At 32.0% G+C, this 19,238-nt stretch overlaps 1 protein-coding gene across 1 annotated transcript; it reads left to right on the top strand.

The window, feature by feature from the left end:
- Window positions 1–184: 184 nt before the first annotated feature.
- Window positions 185–16,334, top strand: LOC148616104 (large ribosomal subunit protein mL39-like). Its single transcript, XM_088582801.1, has 9 exons — window positions 185–321; window positions 7,163–7,357; window positions 8,372–8,511; window positions 8,858–8,957; window positions 9,729–9,790; window positions 10,556–10,816; window positions 14,583–14,657; window positions 15,158–15,205; window positions 15,959–16,334. The coding sequence occupies exons 1-9, from the start codon at window positions 264–266 to the stop codon at window positions 16,031–16,033; spliced, it is 1,014 nt and encodes a 337-aa protein (XP_088438927.1). The 5' UTR covers window positions 185–263; the 3' UTR covers window positions 16,034–16,334.
- The last annotated feature ends 2,904 nt before the right edge of the window (window positions 16,335–19,238 follow it).

The raw sequence follows: 19,238 nt of genomic DNA, 5'->3' as shown, positions 1-19,238 counted from the left end.
GCACTATCTTTCAACTTAAACCTTACATCTTCTATTTCACAGCCACAATGAATTAACTATTTATCAAAATTCAATATCCTTTTTCATCTTGATGCAGATTTTCAGCTAAATGATGCAAAGGGCCTTTGGTCCGATTGATCCCCGGTTTTAATGATTTAGGTCACAGAACTGCTTTGTAAAGTTGCAAAATAATTTTGATGTATAAAGCGTTTTGAAGACAAAGTATAACAGAAATTACCTCCCCTGAATTCACTAAAGAAAAAATGCATGCATCAAGATTAACTTGTTTGTGTTTTAGAAGTTTCTCGGCGACACCAAAAAGTCAGTACTTCAGGGTTTCAAAAGAAAATGTTTTAAAACCTTTCTCACGACATAAGATAATTCATGAAAGCAGAAAGGAACACCAACCAATTATGCCTTAAACAGTTAAAGGGTTTATTAATGCCAATAATGGCGAAAACACAGGCCTCAGACTAATCCCTTTTGGGATTCGGCGCAGGAGATAGTTTTTGTTTTGACAAATATCTTCAGCGCCGAATCCCAAAGGGGAGTAGCCTCAAACATGCAGACTGTATAGTATACTACAGTCTGCAGTACAGAAAGTGACCAGGGAGTGTAATATTAAGTCCCAGAAGAGACATACCATGACTGAACACCAACATAGTTGTGTGCCACTGTTCCCAATAATTTGTTTTAAAGAGATTTTTTGTGCTTTGTTTGAAATGAAGAAAAAATAAAAATATATTAAAAAATAAAAAAAAGATCTCTACTGCCACTCAGCAAGTTGCACACCATGTACCATTTCAGTATCAGACACAGTGTAGTGGGTTTTAAGACCCAACTCCAGTGTTCAAAATATTAAGCGCCCAATACAAATTCAAAACAACAAACGATGAAATGTTTTGTTTCTATAGATGTAACACAGTCCCTCTATTCAATTTTGAAAAAAAAATTATAATGATTGTAAATGCTAACCTACTTAAGGAATGGACGAAGGGTCATTGGAAGCAACTATTATTTTTGGTTAACCAGATTCTGGTGCAAAGGTGAAATTTTTGGTCATTTGGTGTATTTTTCACATCAGCTGACTTTGGTGAGGAATGCATCCTACATAGCAAACCATTAGTCAGTTCTGTTTATTTTATTTTAGATTGAAGATCAATGTTTATAATTTTAATATAGTTTTAAGTGCATACAAATGATTTTTAGGGTGTACAGTAACACATAATGCAGTAATTTTTCTAATGTTCGTCTTTTTCGTCATTGAAGAAAGACTTTTTAGAATGACTATAATAATCTAATCTCATTTCCTCACATGTAATCTTTGAAAGTACAAGAAACATAAAGAGCTGTAAGCTCAAACATATGTTCACTCCCTTTACAAAACAAGTCTTGACACTCCTGTTTCTGACCCCACCTCATCATTATACAGACTTGTTGCCATCATTTTGGATATTGGTTTCCACAGACTCTTTAAACCAGTTTGTGTGAAAAGTCAAGATGAAGAAAAAGGATCACTTCTTCCACTATCGTTTGTCAACAAAGGTATAGATGCATTTAATTTGGCTAACATCCTCCATCACAAAAACGTTACCAACAAAATTCCCCAAATTTCAAAGACAAATCCATACCAATTATTTCATATTCCTATACTTCACCCATTGCATTCAAAATTTTCAATTATAAAAGGCTATTGCAGAACCTCGAGATTGAGGACTTCATGGCTAAACCACCTGATTGTTCTTGCAAAACCTCTCCATTCAAATATGGTCCTTCTGGTCACGTTGTTACGGGAGATTTAACCATTATAGAAAATGAATCTCTGCGTAATATCCTTTCTAAAAGTCCAAAGTACCGTGAACCATGCGCTCCATAAATTGGAATTATAACTTTAGAGTTCTTATGGATGCCGTCGAGGTCTATGCAAGAAAATGGATAAAACGAGAACAAGATGACATTGATTCTCTGTCATAGTGGTTAAAGGCCGTGAGGTCTTTAATTTTGAAACAAATGAAAGTTTTAAGTAGGTCAATGAGTGCCAAGGCTACATCAGTTTTCAAAGACCCCGATGCTATCCTCTTGGTTTTTCTACCAAGGATGATGATTGAAATTTACCGTCTATGTACTGGATTCCTAAACTTCACATGAATCCATACAAACAATGTTTCATAGCTGGATCTGCAAAATGTACCACCAAACCTTTTTCAAAACTTTTAACTTCTATACTCACAACTGTCAAAGAGGGTCTGCAGTCCTACCACAACACTTGTTACTCCCGTAGTGGTATTAATTCAATGTGGATATTGAAAAATTCGAAAGATCTTTTGGAGACAATCAGTTTAAGACTATTATCTGAATGTAATAGCATTAAAACCTATGGTTTTTCAACACTGTATACTTCTATTCCCCATACTCAGTTAAAATCTCGACTTAAAAACATTATACATCGTTGTTTTTCAAAAAAAGATGGTACACCTAGATACAAATATATATTTCCTGGTAGAGATTCCTCATACTTTGTAAGAAATAATTCCAAATCATCTTCCAAATATTCAGAGGAAGATGTTTACAAAATCCTGGAATTTTTAATAATTTTTTATTTGTCCAGTGTGGTGGACGTGTTTTTCAACAAACGGTTGGCATTCCAATGGGAACAAATTGTGCTCCTTTACTTGCTGACCTATTCCTTCACTCTCATGAGGCTGACTTTATAGCTGATCTGATCTGTTGCGATAAAGGATACTACAGACACTGTGAAGTCAGCCTCATATCTTGACCTACACTTAGAAATCGATGGTAAAGGAAAACTATTGACCAAACTTTACGACACACATGATGACTTTTCATTCAGAATTGTCAACGTTCCTTTCATTTGTGGCAACATCCCTTCGGCTCCTGCGTATGGGGTGTTCATATCACAACTCATACATTATGCCAGAGCTTGCCGAAACTACGCAGACTTTTTATATCGCGCTAGAACTCTAACAAATAGGCTTCTGGAACAGGGTTATGTTGCTACAAGATTGAAGTCATCACTATAGAAGTTTTATGGTCGTCATCATGAACTCATGGATCATTATGGTGTGTCCATCAGCACCATGAAAACTGATTTATTCAACGGGTCATAGTTTTCCTTTCCTCGTTTGTCTACCCTGGACTTAACTTTTTATGAGCAACTCAGCGGGTGTTTCTTGAAAAGCAGAGGACGCTTACCCTACCGGTGCATCTGGTCCATGCTCCCAGTTCTTAGTGGAGTCTGAGTTGCTCATTTACTTTTGTTACTTTGTATGTATGATTTTAGTTACTTTATGTTCTTTGTTGTGTATGTCGATTTTCCATGTCTGGTCTTTGTCCATATATTACATTCTTTTGATTACCGCTATAACTTTGGTTCCCTTGATTACTCTTTCAAGAAGTGAAAGTGACAGTTTAATTACCCCAAGCTAATTACAACTTTGAACAGGTGTCAAAATTTTGTGTAAACAATCACCTAATTCGCCAATCAATTGGAACACCGCAGCGTTTCTAGTTGCACAAAAGAAAAACCTCGGAGGCACTAGGCGGATGGATCTGTCCAGGAATTGGCCGATCCAATTTTAAAATTATAGTTAAGCTAGTTGAATTTTTTACCATTGCTTTTTTTCTTAGCTCCTCACTTTGCACCAAAATTTTTGGAAAAGTTGTTTTTTATTTCTAAGCTATCCAACTAAAATTTTTAGTGCCACCTGGTGGATAGAACTTCTTTGATTTGCATTTATTTACAATTCCAACAAATTCTCCTTTCAGCATACAAGGTTATATTTTAGTGTGGCGGAAATTGCAGAGTAGTTTTGATTGATTCGCCAATTACACTAATCAGATACATGGAATGATTGTCCTTTTCTTGACCATTCAAGCGTGATTTTAAATCTATAAAGTTCAAATTCTGGTAAAAATTTCTGCTGGTAAAATTCCTTCACTTCTGCTTAACTTTGTATCAAAATGATATTAAAAGTTATTTATCTTTTATTTTTGTACATCAAACTTGGGTGTAAACCAAATGTGGGTAAATTTGTTACTATCCAATGTCACTATATTTTTAGAGTTGCATGCCAGCATTTATTTACATTCTTGAAAATATCATTAATGCTATCCTCAGGAACGAATACTAAATATAACTATGAAATAATGATATGAATTTGTAAATAATGACATAAATTACTCATTAACTCGGCATCCCAAAAGCACAGTTGAAATTGTGTTAAAAAAAGAATCTTATCGGCAACACAGGGGAAATACCTATTTGAAAATATTTATATCTCTCCAATGCTTGTTAAGTCCTGGAGCATGTTAAGGTAGTTCAAATCTACATTTGTTGTATATCTACACTGTGTATTATATGTATCATGTATATATGGTTTTGAAAAAAAATATTTAAAATCCTGTGTTTTATTTAATTTATAACATAACAAAATATGTTGATAATGTTGTGACGCAAAATCTCCCATAATTTTATGATGGATTGCAGGAGATCTACCACTATTAGGTTTGACTAGGTTAACAGGTGTGAAGGATGGCCATGCAGAAAACAGCATTTTTTATATTAAAGACATTTAAAATTATGCCAGGAATGTATGTCCCTGATTAAAGTATAAGAGTGTAAATGAATTTCTATTTTTCTTAATTCTTAAAGGCTGGGAAATTTCTTTTTCAATTAAATTTGGATTGTCTGGAAAAGATGCTTGAATGATAGGGGACAAAATGATATGCTTTATTCACATGCAATGTAGTTGTGCATTTAAGTTTTATTTCTTGTCTTTACACAGTGCTGTAAATAATAAATGATACTGAAATATTTTACAAGTATGTCAGATGCAAATACTACTTTAAAAAATAAACCATAAAAATGGTCCTCATTTTCTCACAAGGAAGTGACTAAAGTTTTCAAAATCCTTGAAAAAACCTGATGATGGAGAAGTTATAAGAGGAATATTACCGACGTACAATAAATGGAATGTTGAGCTGATTGGAATATGTTAGTAAACACCCCTTGACCTGGCCTTGATGATGTATGATCCACAGTGACACATGCATTTCCATGTTCTTTGTTAGAAAAGAAATCAGAAGTTGTAATTGCATTTGAAATAGGTTGTACAGGAAGCAGGTTAAATCACTTTACCGCATTCTTCCATGTATTTCACAGTCTTTTTTCTACTTCTTCTTTGTTCCATGAGGGGGTGGGTGGTACACAGTATACACCAAAGCAATGATTTTCAAATAGCAAGATCAATTAAAATGGTGAAAATAATTGTCACTAATCCTTTCATCTGCTTGATGAATTGTTTCCAGATGTCAAATATTAATAAACAAGATTTATAAATTAAAATATTGTTTTATTAAGTGTAGGAGTTGATCCTATTGTTTTAGTTAAATCCCTGATTTGCATAAGAAACATTTTAGCTGACTTGTCAAATGGATTCATTTATATTGCAAAACTTTAATCAATAAATGGCTTACACACTCAGGGAAACATGAAAATATATTTTTTAATTGGAAAAATTAATTATAAAATGATACACATTTCTGGGAATTTACCGGAATCCTTTCATCTCAATGTGTTTTTCTGTTGGTGATTGTTCCTCACTTCCCGATGCACATTTTACTTGGAAACTCATCTCACTTGCCAAGAATGGGGTGTGCAGTATACATGGGAGAATACAGTATATCTCTGTACTGTATCTACTCAAAATAATCATTATCTTTGCTCAGGCATTTTTCAGTCAGACGTTTATACCTCACGTCAAAAGGAGGTAACCAAGCAAATAAAAATTAACCTCCTATATTTATTTTATCCTTTTTACTGCTATACTTGATCAGTTTCTGTGCTTTATGGAAAAATTTCCGCAGGATCTGCCTCCATATTTTTTTAATGATGACATATTTGGTTGGTGATTATTCTAGCAATGCTAGAGTCTGTCTTGCAAGCAATTTTCTGTTTTCATCTCATGAGTCAAACTCCACTTTTGTTGTTGGAAAATTTTGTTGATTTCATGCAAGAATTTGGCAATAATATGCTTATAAATACATAAAGTTTGATGGTCAAAAGGTAAATAGACAAAAAGTCACGAAATTATAAACAAAAAATATGTATTGATAGGAAATATCACAATAACATTCTTCCAACTACTACATGTTTATTTCTTACATGTATAAATTATGACGTTTTGTCCTACATTAATTAAATTTTTAATTGTGTATTTGTCTGTGACCTTTTGTCCTGTAAATTTCTGTCATTCAGTTTGTTTGAAGAGTAATCAAGGGTACCAAAATTTGTGCAGAAATCTTAAGAATATAATTCCAAGGACAGTGACGATACAGGGAAAGCAGACCACACAACAAGGAACATGAAAAAACAAAAATGACATATATGAAGAAAACTGGGTGAATGGACCATGTTCACCAGTAAGCAACCTCTGCTTCTCTAGAAACTGTTGCTTTTCAGTCAAATACAGGGTAGACCAAAGAGGAATGGAAAACTATGACACAGTATTCAAATTACTTCTCATGGTGTAGTTGATAGTTGGATACACCAATAAACCACTCCTGGTTTTTACTGATGCTTTTTACTGGACTTCACCATACTGGTCAATACTCCCGAAGTGTTCAATAATGGTCACTGGTCTTAACCATCCTGGTCAATACTCCCATAGTGTTCGGTACTGGTCTGCTGGTCGTTGGTCTTAACCATTCAGGTCAATACTCCCAAAGCGTTCATTATCGGTCAACTGAAATTTGGCAATCACAATTTCTACCATTATTCTTTATTTTTTTGTCCTTCATTAAAATAAATGATAACATATTTTTTTTTTATTTATTTATTTTTTTTTTTTTTTATAAAATTAGATAAAATAAAAAGTACTGTTGCTTCCTGTCCCCAGCAAAAAAAACAGGGTAGGTACTGTAGGTATGGAGAAAAAATGGGGAAGCAATCTAGACCGTAACATTGCTTGAGCCAAAATGGCCATAAAATGTTCAGGATATTATAGGCACCAACAAATAGAGTATGTAGGGTAGCAGGAAACGGACATTTTTGTTTGAATATTAAGAACATGTACATGTATATATTACATTGTATCTTTACATGTATTTTTATCTTTAATATATTTTTTTGAAATCTTTTCAGGATGTATTTCTTCAAGAAAACTATCAAATGGTGAAGTTAGGAAGAAAAGAAGTCAGTTATTTGAAGCTGAGAAACAGAGACAGTTGTCTTTATTTGAAAGGGTTGAGAAAGTTGAAGTACAGTACAATGGCATTCCTGAGCAATGTACTCTTGTAATGAACAAAGGATTGTCTACACCATACAATTGTGCCATGCGTATGTTCAGATTTAATACAATAGATACATGGTTGGATTTACATTAAAAATAGTATGACAGTCCTTTCCTTCAAAATTCTCAATGACTAGCTCGAAAAATAGAGGACTGTATAGGATTTAACTAGCCCGAAACTAGAAATGTACACATTATTTCACTAGCCCGATTCAATTTTTACTAGCCCCAGGCTTCGGGCTAGTGGCTAAAGGCGAGCACTGGTATGACTGTTATTTAACATCAAAATGGGATTTTAAGTTTTATTATATCAAGACTTACATTCATAATCAGAATTCCAAATTGCAACAAACCTGTCACTTTCTTTTAACAGTTATTAAAGCTATGCAATAATCATTTTATTACATTAACATTTCTGATGCTAGCATGTTCTCACTCTTTTATTGAAAAGAAATGTAGCATCAATTTAAAGTTGCTGAAAAAATATTTTTCTCCATCAGAGTTTAACAAAATGAACCAAAACAGGTCTCCCCCTATTTTTGTATGAAAAGTTAATTGGCCTTTTCCTTTTTTTAACGTTTTAGTTTTGCTGTATATAGCTAGTAATATTCTAACAACAAATGTTTATGAAGGGACATGGCTTGGTGCGAAGTTTGTCTTAAAGTTTATCATTAAAAATTGTATTTCTTTTTGAACCAAAAAAATAATTATTGAATATTCTAAATTATTGTTTTATCAAGTTCTTGATGTTGTTCTCTGATGTTTCTACATGAACTCGTGCAGATTTCTGTAAATGGTTGAAAGATTGTTCTCTGATGTTTCTGCATGAACTCATGCAGATTTCTGTAAATAGTTGAAAGATTGTTCTCTGATGTTTCTGCATGAACTCGTGCAGATTTCTGTAAATGGTTGAAAGATTGTTCTCTGATGTTTCTACATGGACTCATGCAGATGTCTGTAATTGGTTGAAAGATCATTTAATCAACTTTCCTTTGTATCCTAGTAACCTGAAGATCACAGTAGTGTGATACATTATCAAGTTAATGACATCTATGTTTCAGATATGACAGAACATATAACAAAACAGTCTGTTTTAGCTGTTGTGAATGGCAAATTATGGGACATGAATAGACCATTTACTGAAGATTGTTCACTTAGTTTTCTGCATTTTAGAGAAGATGATCCAAGAGCTGTAAATAAGGCAAGGCAAAACTATATTTTATAAACACATTGCTATTACATGTATCATTAGAAAAAAAAATCTGTCATTCAAGTGAAATAGCCAGTTTAGATATTTCATTTATCAAATTATTAGTTGAAAGACTGGGACTGGAGTAGTGCAGAAAATATAATTTGTTAATTAAACCCATTAAAGTATCCAGCATATTGATAAGTAATTTTTTTTTTATCTTATAAATTTATATATGTATAGTTTTTGTCCTAAAACCCTAACAATTCTACCAATTGCCAATCAATCAATGGCTCTTACCACAAAGGTTAACATTAATTTTGATTTCTTTTTTCAAGAACTATTATATATTTTGTAGGCTTTTTGGAGATCCTGTTCCTTTATGTTGGGATTAGTTTTAGATTCCGCATTCAAAGATGACTACTTCGTGCAACTTTGCAGCTTTCCTAAGCCAGATGGTAATACTGAATTATCGTTTATGATTTAGACATATATTTATTATTGTTATACTGTTTCAAGATTTGACATTGTATTTGAAAAAAGTGAAGACAGTATTGCTCAAAATTCAGATATTTGGTATGATGTATTTTTATGAATTGTAGATGACCATACTACACATTCTATGTTGACATTTAGTTTTGGCAAATTTTGTCAGAGTTCTGAAATGAAGATGTTGTGATTACAATTCCTCTTAAACTTTCACTATGACATCTAAATATAAATTATATATTATTTATACATTACTTCTGAATTTTGGAGTATTTTACTCTTTCCACTTGAACAACAAGCATTTTCTCTAGCTAAATATTGTATTTCATAAATTTAATCTGCCATGGTGATAGGACATACAGCTGTGTGTAGCTATCTTGTTTCTATGATCATATTTTTTTCATGCGACTTTTTAGTATCTGCTCGTACATGTATAGGAAGATTTAACCTAAGATGGCTGATATTAAGTTGTAATGTTTTTTAAAGGTTATTTTATGTCAATGCTTATCAAAAGCAAGATGAGATAGGCGACTTGTACACTTATTACTCTTAAAACATACTTATTTTTTGTGTTTCTCAAGTGAAAATTTAACATATACATATATTGCATCCAAACAAAACTGTATGGTATAAATAAGACACCTTTTATAAAACTACAACACAGAAGTACAGATGGTTTATAAACAATGTATTGATTGTACAAGGAAGTCATCCTATACAATTATATCTTATTTCTTCAGTGAGGAGCGGAAGTTTTGTCTATGATGTAGACCTTGACATGAAAGATTGGAAGCCTACCAGTGTAATTATAATTGTGTAGATAGATAAAAAATCACTGCCTTGAGTGAAATTCAAATTTTACTATGTAATACCTTTAGCAAGTGTAGTGAAATGTGGGATTTATTTGTTTTTAAATATAAAGGAAGTTTGGGGATAAAAGAGTTTATTTTTATACTTTATTAATTTAATTATCAATGCAAATACAAAATATTATCAACACCTTGTGTTTATATTAATGGGAATAATATCAGCTATTATATACATCAACAGTTTTATTCTGATAAATGAAAAATATGATATCAAAGAGTGAAGATACTTTTCTTTATTCATGCAATTCTTGGAGACTAATTGATTTAAAGTTGATTGCAAATATTAAGTAAGTTTGAATTAAAGGTAAATGCAAGTACTTTAAACAATTTGATAAGGCCTTAATATTAATATCTTAGTTCTCAGGATTTTTTTTTAAAAGAAGCCTATGAGGAATGGAAGAATTTCTTTTGAATCTTTTATTTCCCTACAAAATTGGCCATGAAACATGTACTTTTTACAATGTCCAAAGACAAAAAAAATTTTCTGGAGATTTTTTTCTTGATTTGAAGTGTTAATAAGGCATTAGAAATTGGTGATAATGTACTCTAAAAGATAGGTGGGTGATCTGAGAACCAAGTGATTAACTTTGTGAGGCTTAAACCATCAATTTTGACATTAAGGTATGTTGTGTGTGTTTCTCACTATTAGTACCATCATTTTTTTTCACATTTCATCAGTTAATATTTGTCCATTGTAGGTGGAGTTAAGATGCATGAGTCAGATTGGATCACGGTTAAAAGAAAATGACTATAGATTTGAGAGACTTGACATTAATTTAGAAAGAGCTCAAGAAATGTTCAAAGACAATGCATATAAACTAGAACAGTTGCCATCCATAGCAGCAAAATCTGAGTCTGAAAATCATGTCACTCTGTATAGAGTTGGAGATCATGTCGATATTAGCCGAGGGCCTATGATTTCATCAACAGCACATCTTGGCAGATTTGACATTACAGCTGTAAGTTTGAATATCAATTTGTTTACACATATATATTCAAGATAGTTGTGGTTTTTTATATGCCTGTCAATTATGACATGACATATTTTTGTATACATGTCCCACTGTAACTTGAAACTTGATATATATTTGTTTCTTATGATAGTCAAACAGTCTGTATACTTTTTGGTGAAAATAAGAGTAAAACTTTCAAGTTACAGGACTTTGTAACTAAATTAGCGAGGTGTTTTTTTTTTCTCACATATTGCGCCACATCTCAAAAATGGTTTATGACTATTGTTTCAAACTTTACACACTTGTTACATTGTAGTTATATTAATTTGTATACATTTGGTGATGATTTACATTGTAGTTATATTAATTTGTATACATTTGGTGATGATTCATTATTCCATTTGGGGTTACTAAGTTTTTTGTAAAAAGGGGGGTGTTTTTCCACATATCGAATCTCAGAAACTATTTATGTTGATTACATAAAACTTTACACACTTTTTAGTTTTTTTTGTTTTTTTTTTAGTTTTTTTTTCACATTTCATGCCTAATTTAGGAGGTGCATCAATCTATAAAAATGTGCATGGGTGGTTGTGTCACAAAAATTGCCTTCCAACCCTTAGATATATTTATTGATGTAATAGATCTTAAAAAGAACCAACATGTGGAACTTATTTTATGGAAACTTTATACCATGAACACTGAACAATTTTTGTTTTTCTCTTTTTAACAACTTTCTGTTTTATGGAACTTACAAATTTTCTGTATATGTATTGACAACAAATTTTTTGTTGCATAAATCTCTGCTCCCTTAATCAGAACTATTGCTTCAATTTGGTATCATTTAAAACATGTTGTTAGCAATTTTTGTCAGTCTCTTATATAAACTTCCTATTGAGAAAGAGTAAAGGAAAGTGTCATGATATACTCACCATCACATCCTGTACAACCTCATGGTATTCCAAAAACATTTATTATGTTGTTTTTTTCACAAGACACAGTGTATCTTGCATTTGCGGCACAGCTTTTTATTATAATTCTAACACTAAAAAATTTGTTTTCTAGTCCTCATCTCTGCATTTTATTTTGTTACATTGTTTAGGGATATAATGATAAGATTGTCATATGACTCATACTAAAACAATCAATATAAACACAACTGAATCTGTCAGTGAGTAACACGAATAACTTCAAAGATAATCAATTTATCAACACTTAATCCATGTGTTTAAAAACACTTATATTCATATGTTGGTCATCACCAACTGGAAAATATTCTCCTAATTTCATCACAATTACCTTGGTTCCAAATCGATGAATTGATTTAAAATTTGGTGTGTGGCTTTACAAAGATGAGTCATATGTTATAAGCCATTTTGAGTGCCGTCCAATATCAACTCCCTCTTTCATGGGACTTTGCCATTTTCATTATATGGAATGCAAGAGAAAATTTTTGTCCCTATGGTTGAATTATTTCAAGTTTCGTTTGTGACTTTGTGTAGAGAAATATATGTTGTAAGTGGTTTTTGGTGCTCTTTGTTATCAACTTACTGTACAAGTGAATTTATATTTTTTGGGACAAGATAATGAAACTTCATGTTGTGGTCTATTTGTTACACCTGGATAATGTTCTTTTTTGATTTCTGTTTGAATCCTGGTTACCTTAATTGTCCTTTCCTATATATTTCAAGTGTTCTTTTCTATGTTTAAAATATTTTCATTTTTAAAGATTGTGACTGTGGAACAGTTAACCCTGAATCTAATACAAGCATCAGAAGTTATGTATTTTAAGCTCACCTTGTCAATGGCCATCGCCATCACTTGCAATCCATCATCGTCATCATTGTCATGAACAATTTTTCAAACATCTTCTCCTCTAAAACTCCCTAATTGATTTGGATGAAACTTAGTGTGATTGTTTTTTAAGGATATCCTGCACAAAATGACCATTTCAATTTTTGATCTGTTGGAGAACATGGCCAATGTTACTAAATTAAGAATGTAGGGGTCAGACAGCAGTTTTTCTCATATATCTCCAAAATTATTAGGTTAAATCAAATTCTGACAGTGGTAAAAGTGTTCAGTTTGATTAGATCTACCTATGACCAAATTTTGGTGAATCTTTGTTGACCAGTGTTGGGAGTTGTTGTCTTTTTTTGGACATTTTTTGCTGTTGTATATGTTATTTTAAAAAATCTTCTCAGAAACTATTGTACTTAACTCACAGAAAGTTTGTATGATTGTTCTTAGGGTATCTTGCACAAGATTACTTTCTGGATTTTTGATCCGTTGAAAAAATGGCCACTGTTACTGAAAATAGAACATGAGGGGTCAGACAGCAGTTCTTTGCATGTATCTCCAAAACTGGTAGGTTTAACCTAATTGTGACCTAGGTAAATGTGTACAGCAAGATCAGATCTATTTGTAGTCAAATTTTGGTGAAAATATGTTGCCCATGTTGGAGTTATTGCCCTTTTTGGATTTTTTTTGCTGTTTTTAATTTTATTACTTTCAAAAATCTTCTCAGAAACTACTGTACAGAAAGTTGGTCTGATTGTTTCTTAGGGTATCCTACATAAAATGAATGTTTGGATTTTTGACATGAAAAAACATGGCTGCTGGTACTAATAGTAGAGTATAGAGATAAGAATACAGTTTTTTGCAAATAACTCAAAAACTGTTTGAATTAAGGAAAATTGTGATGGGGTATTTTTGTTCACCATCAGAAGATAGGCTCATGCCGAAATTTTCAAAATGATTCGTCACCTGATGTAGGAGTTGCGGCTCCTCAAACAGATATTTTTTTTTTAAACTTTTCAATTATAAAAATCTTCCTTTCTTAAACTATTGACAAACTTGAATGAAAGTTGACATAATTTGTTTTTAGTGTATGCTGCACAACTGATCATTTAAAACTTTTCATATGCCAAAAAAACATGGCAGTTGTTAAAAAAATAGAACATCTGGGTCAAAATGCTTTTTTTGCTTTTTTTTCCTCAACTACCTTGTATGGAAGATTTATGACAATGAAAACAACTCAAAAGATAAACATGATATTTTAAGTTAACTGGCAGCTCTGAATTTTTTTTAGGTGGCCATTTTCAAAATAGCTGTCATTTTGCGATCATTTCACCACTTGCTCAGATTCCAGCAATTTTTTGTTTCTTCAGGAAACATTGTGTTCTAAGTTGAATGGTGATGAAGGAAGGTTGTTCAAGGCGGTCATTTTCCTGCTGATTTTTTATTTTTGCTTTGATTTCAATGATACTTAATTAATTTAGTAAACATGGTCTCATGAATTGAATGTTGATGATGAAAATGTTGTGTAGCCATGGTTTAACTCCATTTTATGTTCTGTTTTAGCAAATATGTACTGGGCAAATCCGCTCGAACCTGGTGGAATAACAGGACATACGGGGACCCATGCCCTAATTTTTTACCAGAGGTTCTTAAACACTTTGTAGGCATTTCCAACATTTTACAGTGCCATAGGTACTCAGTTGAGCTTACAGCATTCAGCAATATTTTGTCAAACATGGTAACAAAGCATAATACACTTACTTACCATACTTAGTTAATAAGGTATGGTTTTCCAGGTGAGCGATTCAGGCTCTTTGAGAGCCTCATGTTTTTCTTGTTTTTTTTTTCAAAGAAGTAAATTGTAAGACCAAAAAGAAATCATAATTGAATTCAAATCAAATTATTCAGAAATGGAATGTTCCATTACAAGATATAGATTATTTCACTTGATTTTATGGTTGCTATTTTTGTATAGGTACACAAGATGGAGAGTAAATTATCAGATACTATGTACAGAATTCAGGGCATTGCATTACCTTCACAGCTACAGGTCTGTACAAATTTATTTTATTTCTTTAAACCATAAAATGATTTTTAAGTTCTGTGTACCATATTTGTTACATAGCAAGATGTTAGACATGCTCTCATCACTTCTTTATCGTAGGCAACTAGAAATGTATTTCTACCAATCCAAAATTTACCAAATTAAACTAACTGAATCATTTAAAAATCTTGTTACAACTCAAACGGTTTGTTATTACTTTTATAGAGTACAAGTTGTAGATATTTTTATACATCTTAGTTGAATAGAATTTTAAGCACATACAGTTTTATACATGGTTTCAATGAAAAAAATATTTTTTAATTGCAAACTCATCAGAAGTGATGATTTTTTTACATTTGTTTAAATCAGATATCTGCTTTTTCAATTCCACATTTTACCATTATGATTTTTGTTCCTATATATAGTTTGCAAATTTCTATTTTCCTGTTGTCCCTTATAAAATCATTCCTGGTTTTGTGCCATGAAAGTTATTCATATTATTTTAGTTACATTACTGGACATACGAACAACTGATAAATAGATCCAAGAAACTAGTAAGTACATTGTACATTGGATAATGTAAGGAATGCTAATTTATATAGAAATAATTACGACTGATTTTACACTTGCAATTTTTTGTAAAATGACTGCTGTTTTTTCATAGTCTTCTTCGTAAATGCAATACGGGTGAGGAAGAGTTAAAGGTAAAACAATCATTTAACGAATGTGGCAGTTCTCCTACAAGTTTTATGGCTTAATGAAACTAAACCAAAAAAAAAAAAAGAAGTATTCATATCAATTGTGTACCGATGAAATGAAGTTATAGAATATGTATGTCTAAGCATGAATTTGATTTATTAATAATGTATTATGCTATTTTGACCGACAGTTATAATCAATACTGTAGAACTAGCATAAGGTATGTAAGTCTCACCCCCACTGACTCTGTGGTTTCATAAGAATGGGTCACAAATCTACCATTCAGATGCGTGGAAACTTTGTCATTTACAGCGAGTTGAGTTCAGAATTAAAAGTAAAACATCTTCCTGTGTAAAAATACTGATATAAAATGACGAACATATATTCTCACATCATAAATAAAGATTTGCATTGTAATTCAGTGTTTCAATATCCTGGAAGTAAACAATAAAATACAGATAGGTCTTTAGATTTCAAGAAATAGAAAATTCCTGTAAGAAAAATGAGACTAATTCGAGACTTATACACCCTGTTACAAGGGGGTAGGAATGAGTTAAAAATAGAAATAACAAATTCAGAATTAGAGATGTATCTTTATTTTTAATAAGAACCCAGCACCAGTTCCTGGAACAGAAGAGTATAACCAGCCAACAGAAGAACAAAAGAAGCAGGCCACCTATTGAGGTAGTTCTGTAGAATGAGGATATAGACATTCTGTGTACAGAGGTAGAACTGCACCTTTACAAAAAGTGATTGATATACAAGTGAAAACAGCCTTGTGAAATAACAGATAGAATGAAAATATATAGTTGAAGTTAAATGTTAACAAATCATGTTTCATACAAGAAAGTGCTATTTACAGATTGAAGTTTATTTCATAAATAACTTTGTTAATTTTGTGTTAGTACGATATAAGGCTAATTAGACATCAATCCTATCTGTGCTAGGTGCTAAGTTGACAGAATAAATCTATTTGTTTATAAAGACTTTTATTTTATGTCAAACACCAATGGTAAATAGTTACCAAATTCGAATAATAAAGATAACTGATAAAAATTGCTGAAATTTCAATAGAGAAAATATAGTTTCAGGGCCTGATTGATTTACATGTATGCATCCTTCCACTCAGTTTTTCTTGAAAATATCACTTACAATAAAAGTTATAGATATTCAATAGTCTCTTTGTCTACCTTGCCTTTAAATAGCATTTTCTCCTAAACCCATACTTAGATCTCATTTTTTTTAATAAAATGTAATGTATAGTATGAAGATACTATTTAGGTTACAGACCACCAATTCAACCAATGAGCATTTGGAACGTACGCAAAAATAGTCCTACGCAGAAATTACCCCTGTTCCTCATAATGCTGTGAAAAAAGTTCTCATCTCATTTAAAAAATTTCAACAGTTATTGAAAGGAAAAACATTTCTGTACATTTTATAGGTGCATTTTGCTCCTTGTGATGTGAAGCCTAATCTCCATAATGATTTCTAAATATACCCCTATCTTGTGAAAACACTGGGATTTCCCATGCTATTTATAGACACTTCACTTCCGGTAACCAGTACTGCACTGCAAGTCTGCTAACCCCACATGCCATTCTGAGGATTGTGAGCTGACATATGTAGAATCATACTGATATATAGTCCTCTGCAGGTTAAAGTTAAGGTAAAGTCCAGAGAAGCCATTGAATATTGTGAAATTAGCATAGAAGCCTATGGGAAGTGGAATTAGTGGTTTTTAGCCTTTACTGCTGTTTTTTTTCAGTGGATTGAAGCAGTTCTAAAATCTCAAATGTCTTAAAGAACTTCCTTCAATTGGTTTGCTCTACCAACTAGTCAAATTTACAAGGTGTTATTCTATGTTTTTCTCAGTTATCTTACTATTTATTATATAGAAGTTTTAATGATACATGTACCAGGAAGGAACTTCATTAGTTGTTCTCTATTGTTCCTTATTTTTCTTTTTATATGACTGTCAGAGACAGGTTGTTTTATGCTATACTAATGTTCATCTGTCTATCTATTCATCCAAGTTAACATGTCATGCCTTAACTTGAAAACTCATTTTTGAATAAACTTCTAACTTTACACAAAAGTTTGATATGATGTTGTGTATACTTTTTGGACAAAATTCCAGTTCTAGTTTCTGAGTTATTAGACTATTTCAAAAATGAGGGAGGGTCAAGATTTTACATGTCACTGCATATTTTGGAAATGGCATGTTTGATTTACTTCAAACTATATACAGTTATTTGTCACAATTGTTTGAAGGTTTGTATACATGTTGGTGAAATTCCTGTTTTTGTCCCCCAACACAATACAAACACATACAAAAAGCACGTAAAAATTAAAATAAAAAAAGAAACCACAACAAAAATATGCCAATGCACTGGTAGGGCAAGCAATTTTTGATTATAGAGAGATTTTTATTTAAATTGAATTAATCCTGTTGCCCATTTCCCAAATTCCTGGTAGCACGTATGGCTGAGAATTTAGGAACAAAAGGCTCAAAGGAGCCTGAATCGCTCACCTGGTTAAATTTTTGCTTTTCAAGGGAAATAACTTTAACAAGAAGTTGTCAGACAATTTTGACTCGATGAAGGCTTTGGTTGGACTTATCATGAGGATCATTTCATCAATCGAAAGTTTCATTCTATCTATTATAGTTTTCAAGATATTGACTGAAAACTGCAAAAAAAGTAATTTTCCCCTTTCAAGGGGAATAACTCTTATATGGAGTCGTCTGACAACTTTGATCCCTTGGAGACTTTTGTAGGCCTTATAATAAGGATATTTGTCCAGTTGAAAGATATTGGCCAAACCTAACGGTTTTGGAGATATATGCAAAAAACTACTGTACGACACCTATGTTCTATTTTTGGTAACGGTGGCCATATTTTTTAACCAATCAAAAATCCAAACAGTCATTTTGTTAAGGATACCCTAAAAACAAAAATACCAACTTTCATTGAATTCTGTACAGTAGTCTTTGAGAAGATTTATGAAAGTAATAACACCAAAAACAGCAAAAAAAACGTCCAAAAAAGGCAATAACTCCAACATGGATCAACAGATTTTCACCAAAATTAGACCACAGATAGATCTCATCATGCTGAATACTTTTAACCATGTCAGAATTTCGCTAAACCAAACGGTTTGGAGATGTAGGCAAAAATCTGCTGTACGACCCCTATGTTCTATTTTTAGTAAAGGCGGTCATGTTTTTTAACCGATCAAGAATCCAAACGGTCATTTTGTGCAGGATACTCTAAGGAACAGTCATTATAAGTTTCATGCAAATCTATTCTGTAGTTTCAGAGGAGAAGATATTTGAAAAAATTGTTAACGACGACGACGGACGCCATGTGATGGCAATAGCTCACCTGGCCTACGGATAAAAATGATTTTTTGTACAGTTTTCAGACAATATCTTGAAAACTCTGATAACTAGAATGAAACTTTCAGTTGATGAAATGATCCTTATTATACGACCTACAAAAGTTTAACTGGTATGGTTCTTCTCCATGTTTCAAATTCAAACAAATTAAGTGAAACGTATGAAAATTATTGCCTTAGTTATACATTTGGACACAAATAATAAACAAAAATAGCAATGGGAGGGAGGGATTAAATATCTAATGCTTAAAACACAAATTAAGACTTTTGGCCATAAAAATAACAGTTATACTAGAACTTTTTACCACTGAGACAATCAACTTTGCAATGTTGGAAGAATAATATAAATGACAATGCTTTTCAATTTTTTTTTGTTATTTTGATGGATTTTGATTGTCACAATAAAAACAGTGAACAACTTAAAACTTACAGAAAAAGAAAATGTAAAACGGTGCACACCAGAATTCTCCCAAAATTGTTATCTATAAT

Source organism: Perna viridis, chromosome 5, assembly GCF_037379345.1.
Source record: "Perna viridis isolate PV_CMFRI_1.1 ecotype Kerala chromosome 5, ASM3737934v1, whole genome shotgun sequence".
Classification (NCBI taxonomy): Eukaryota; Metazoa; Mollusca; class Bivalvia; order Mytilida; family Mytilidae; genus Perna; species Perna viridis.
This window is presented reverse-complemented; position numbering and strand designations above follow the sequence as displayed.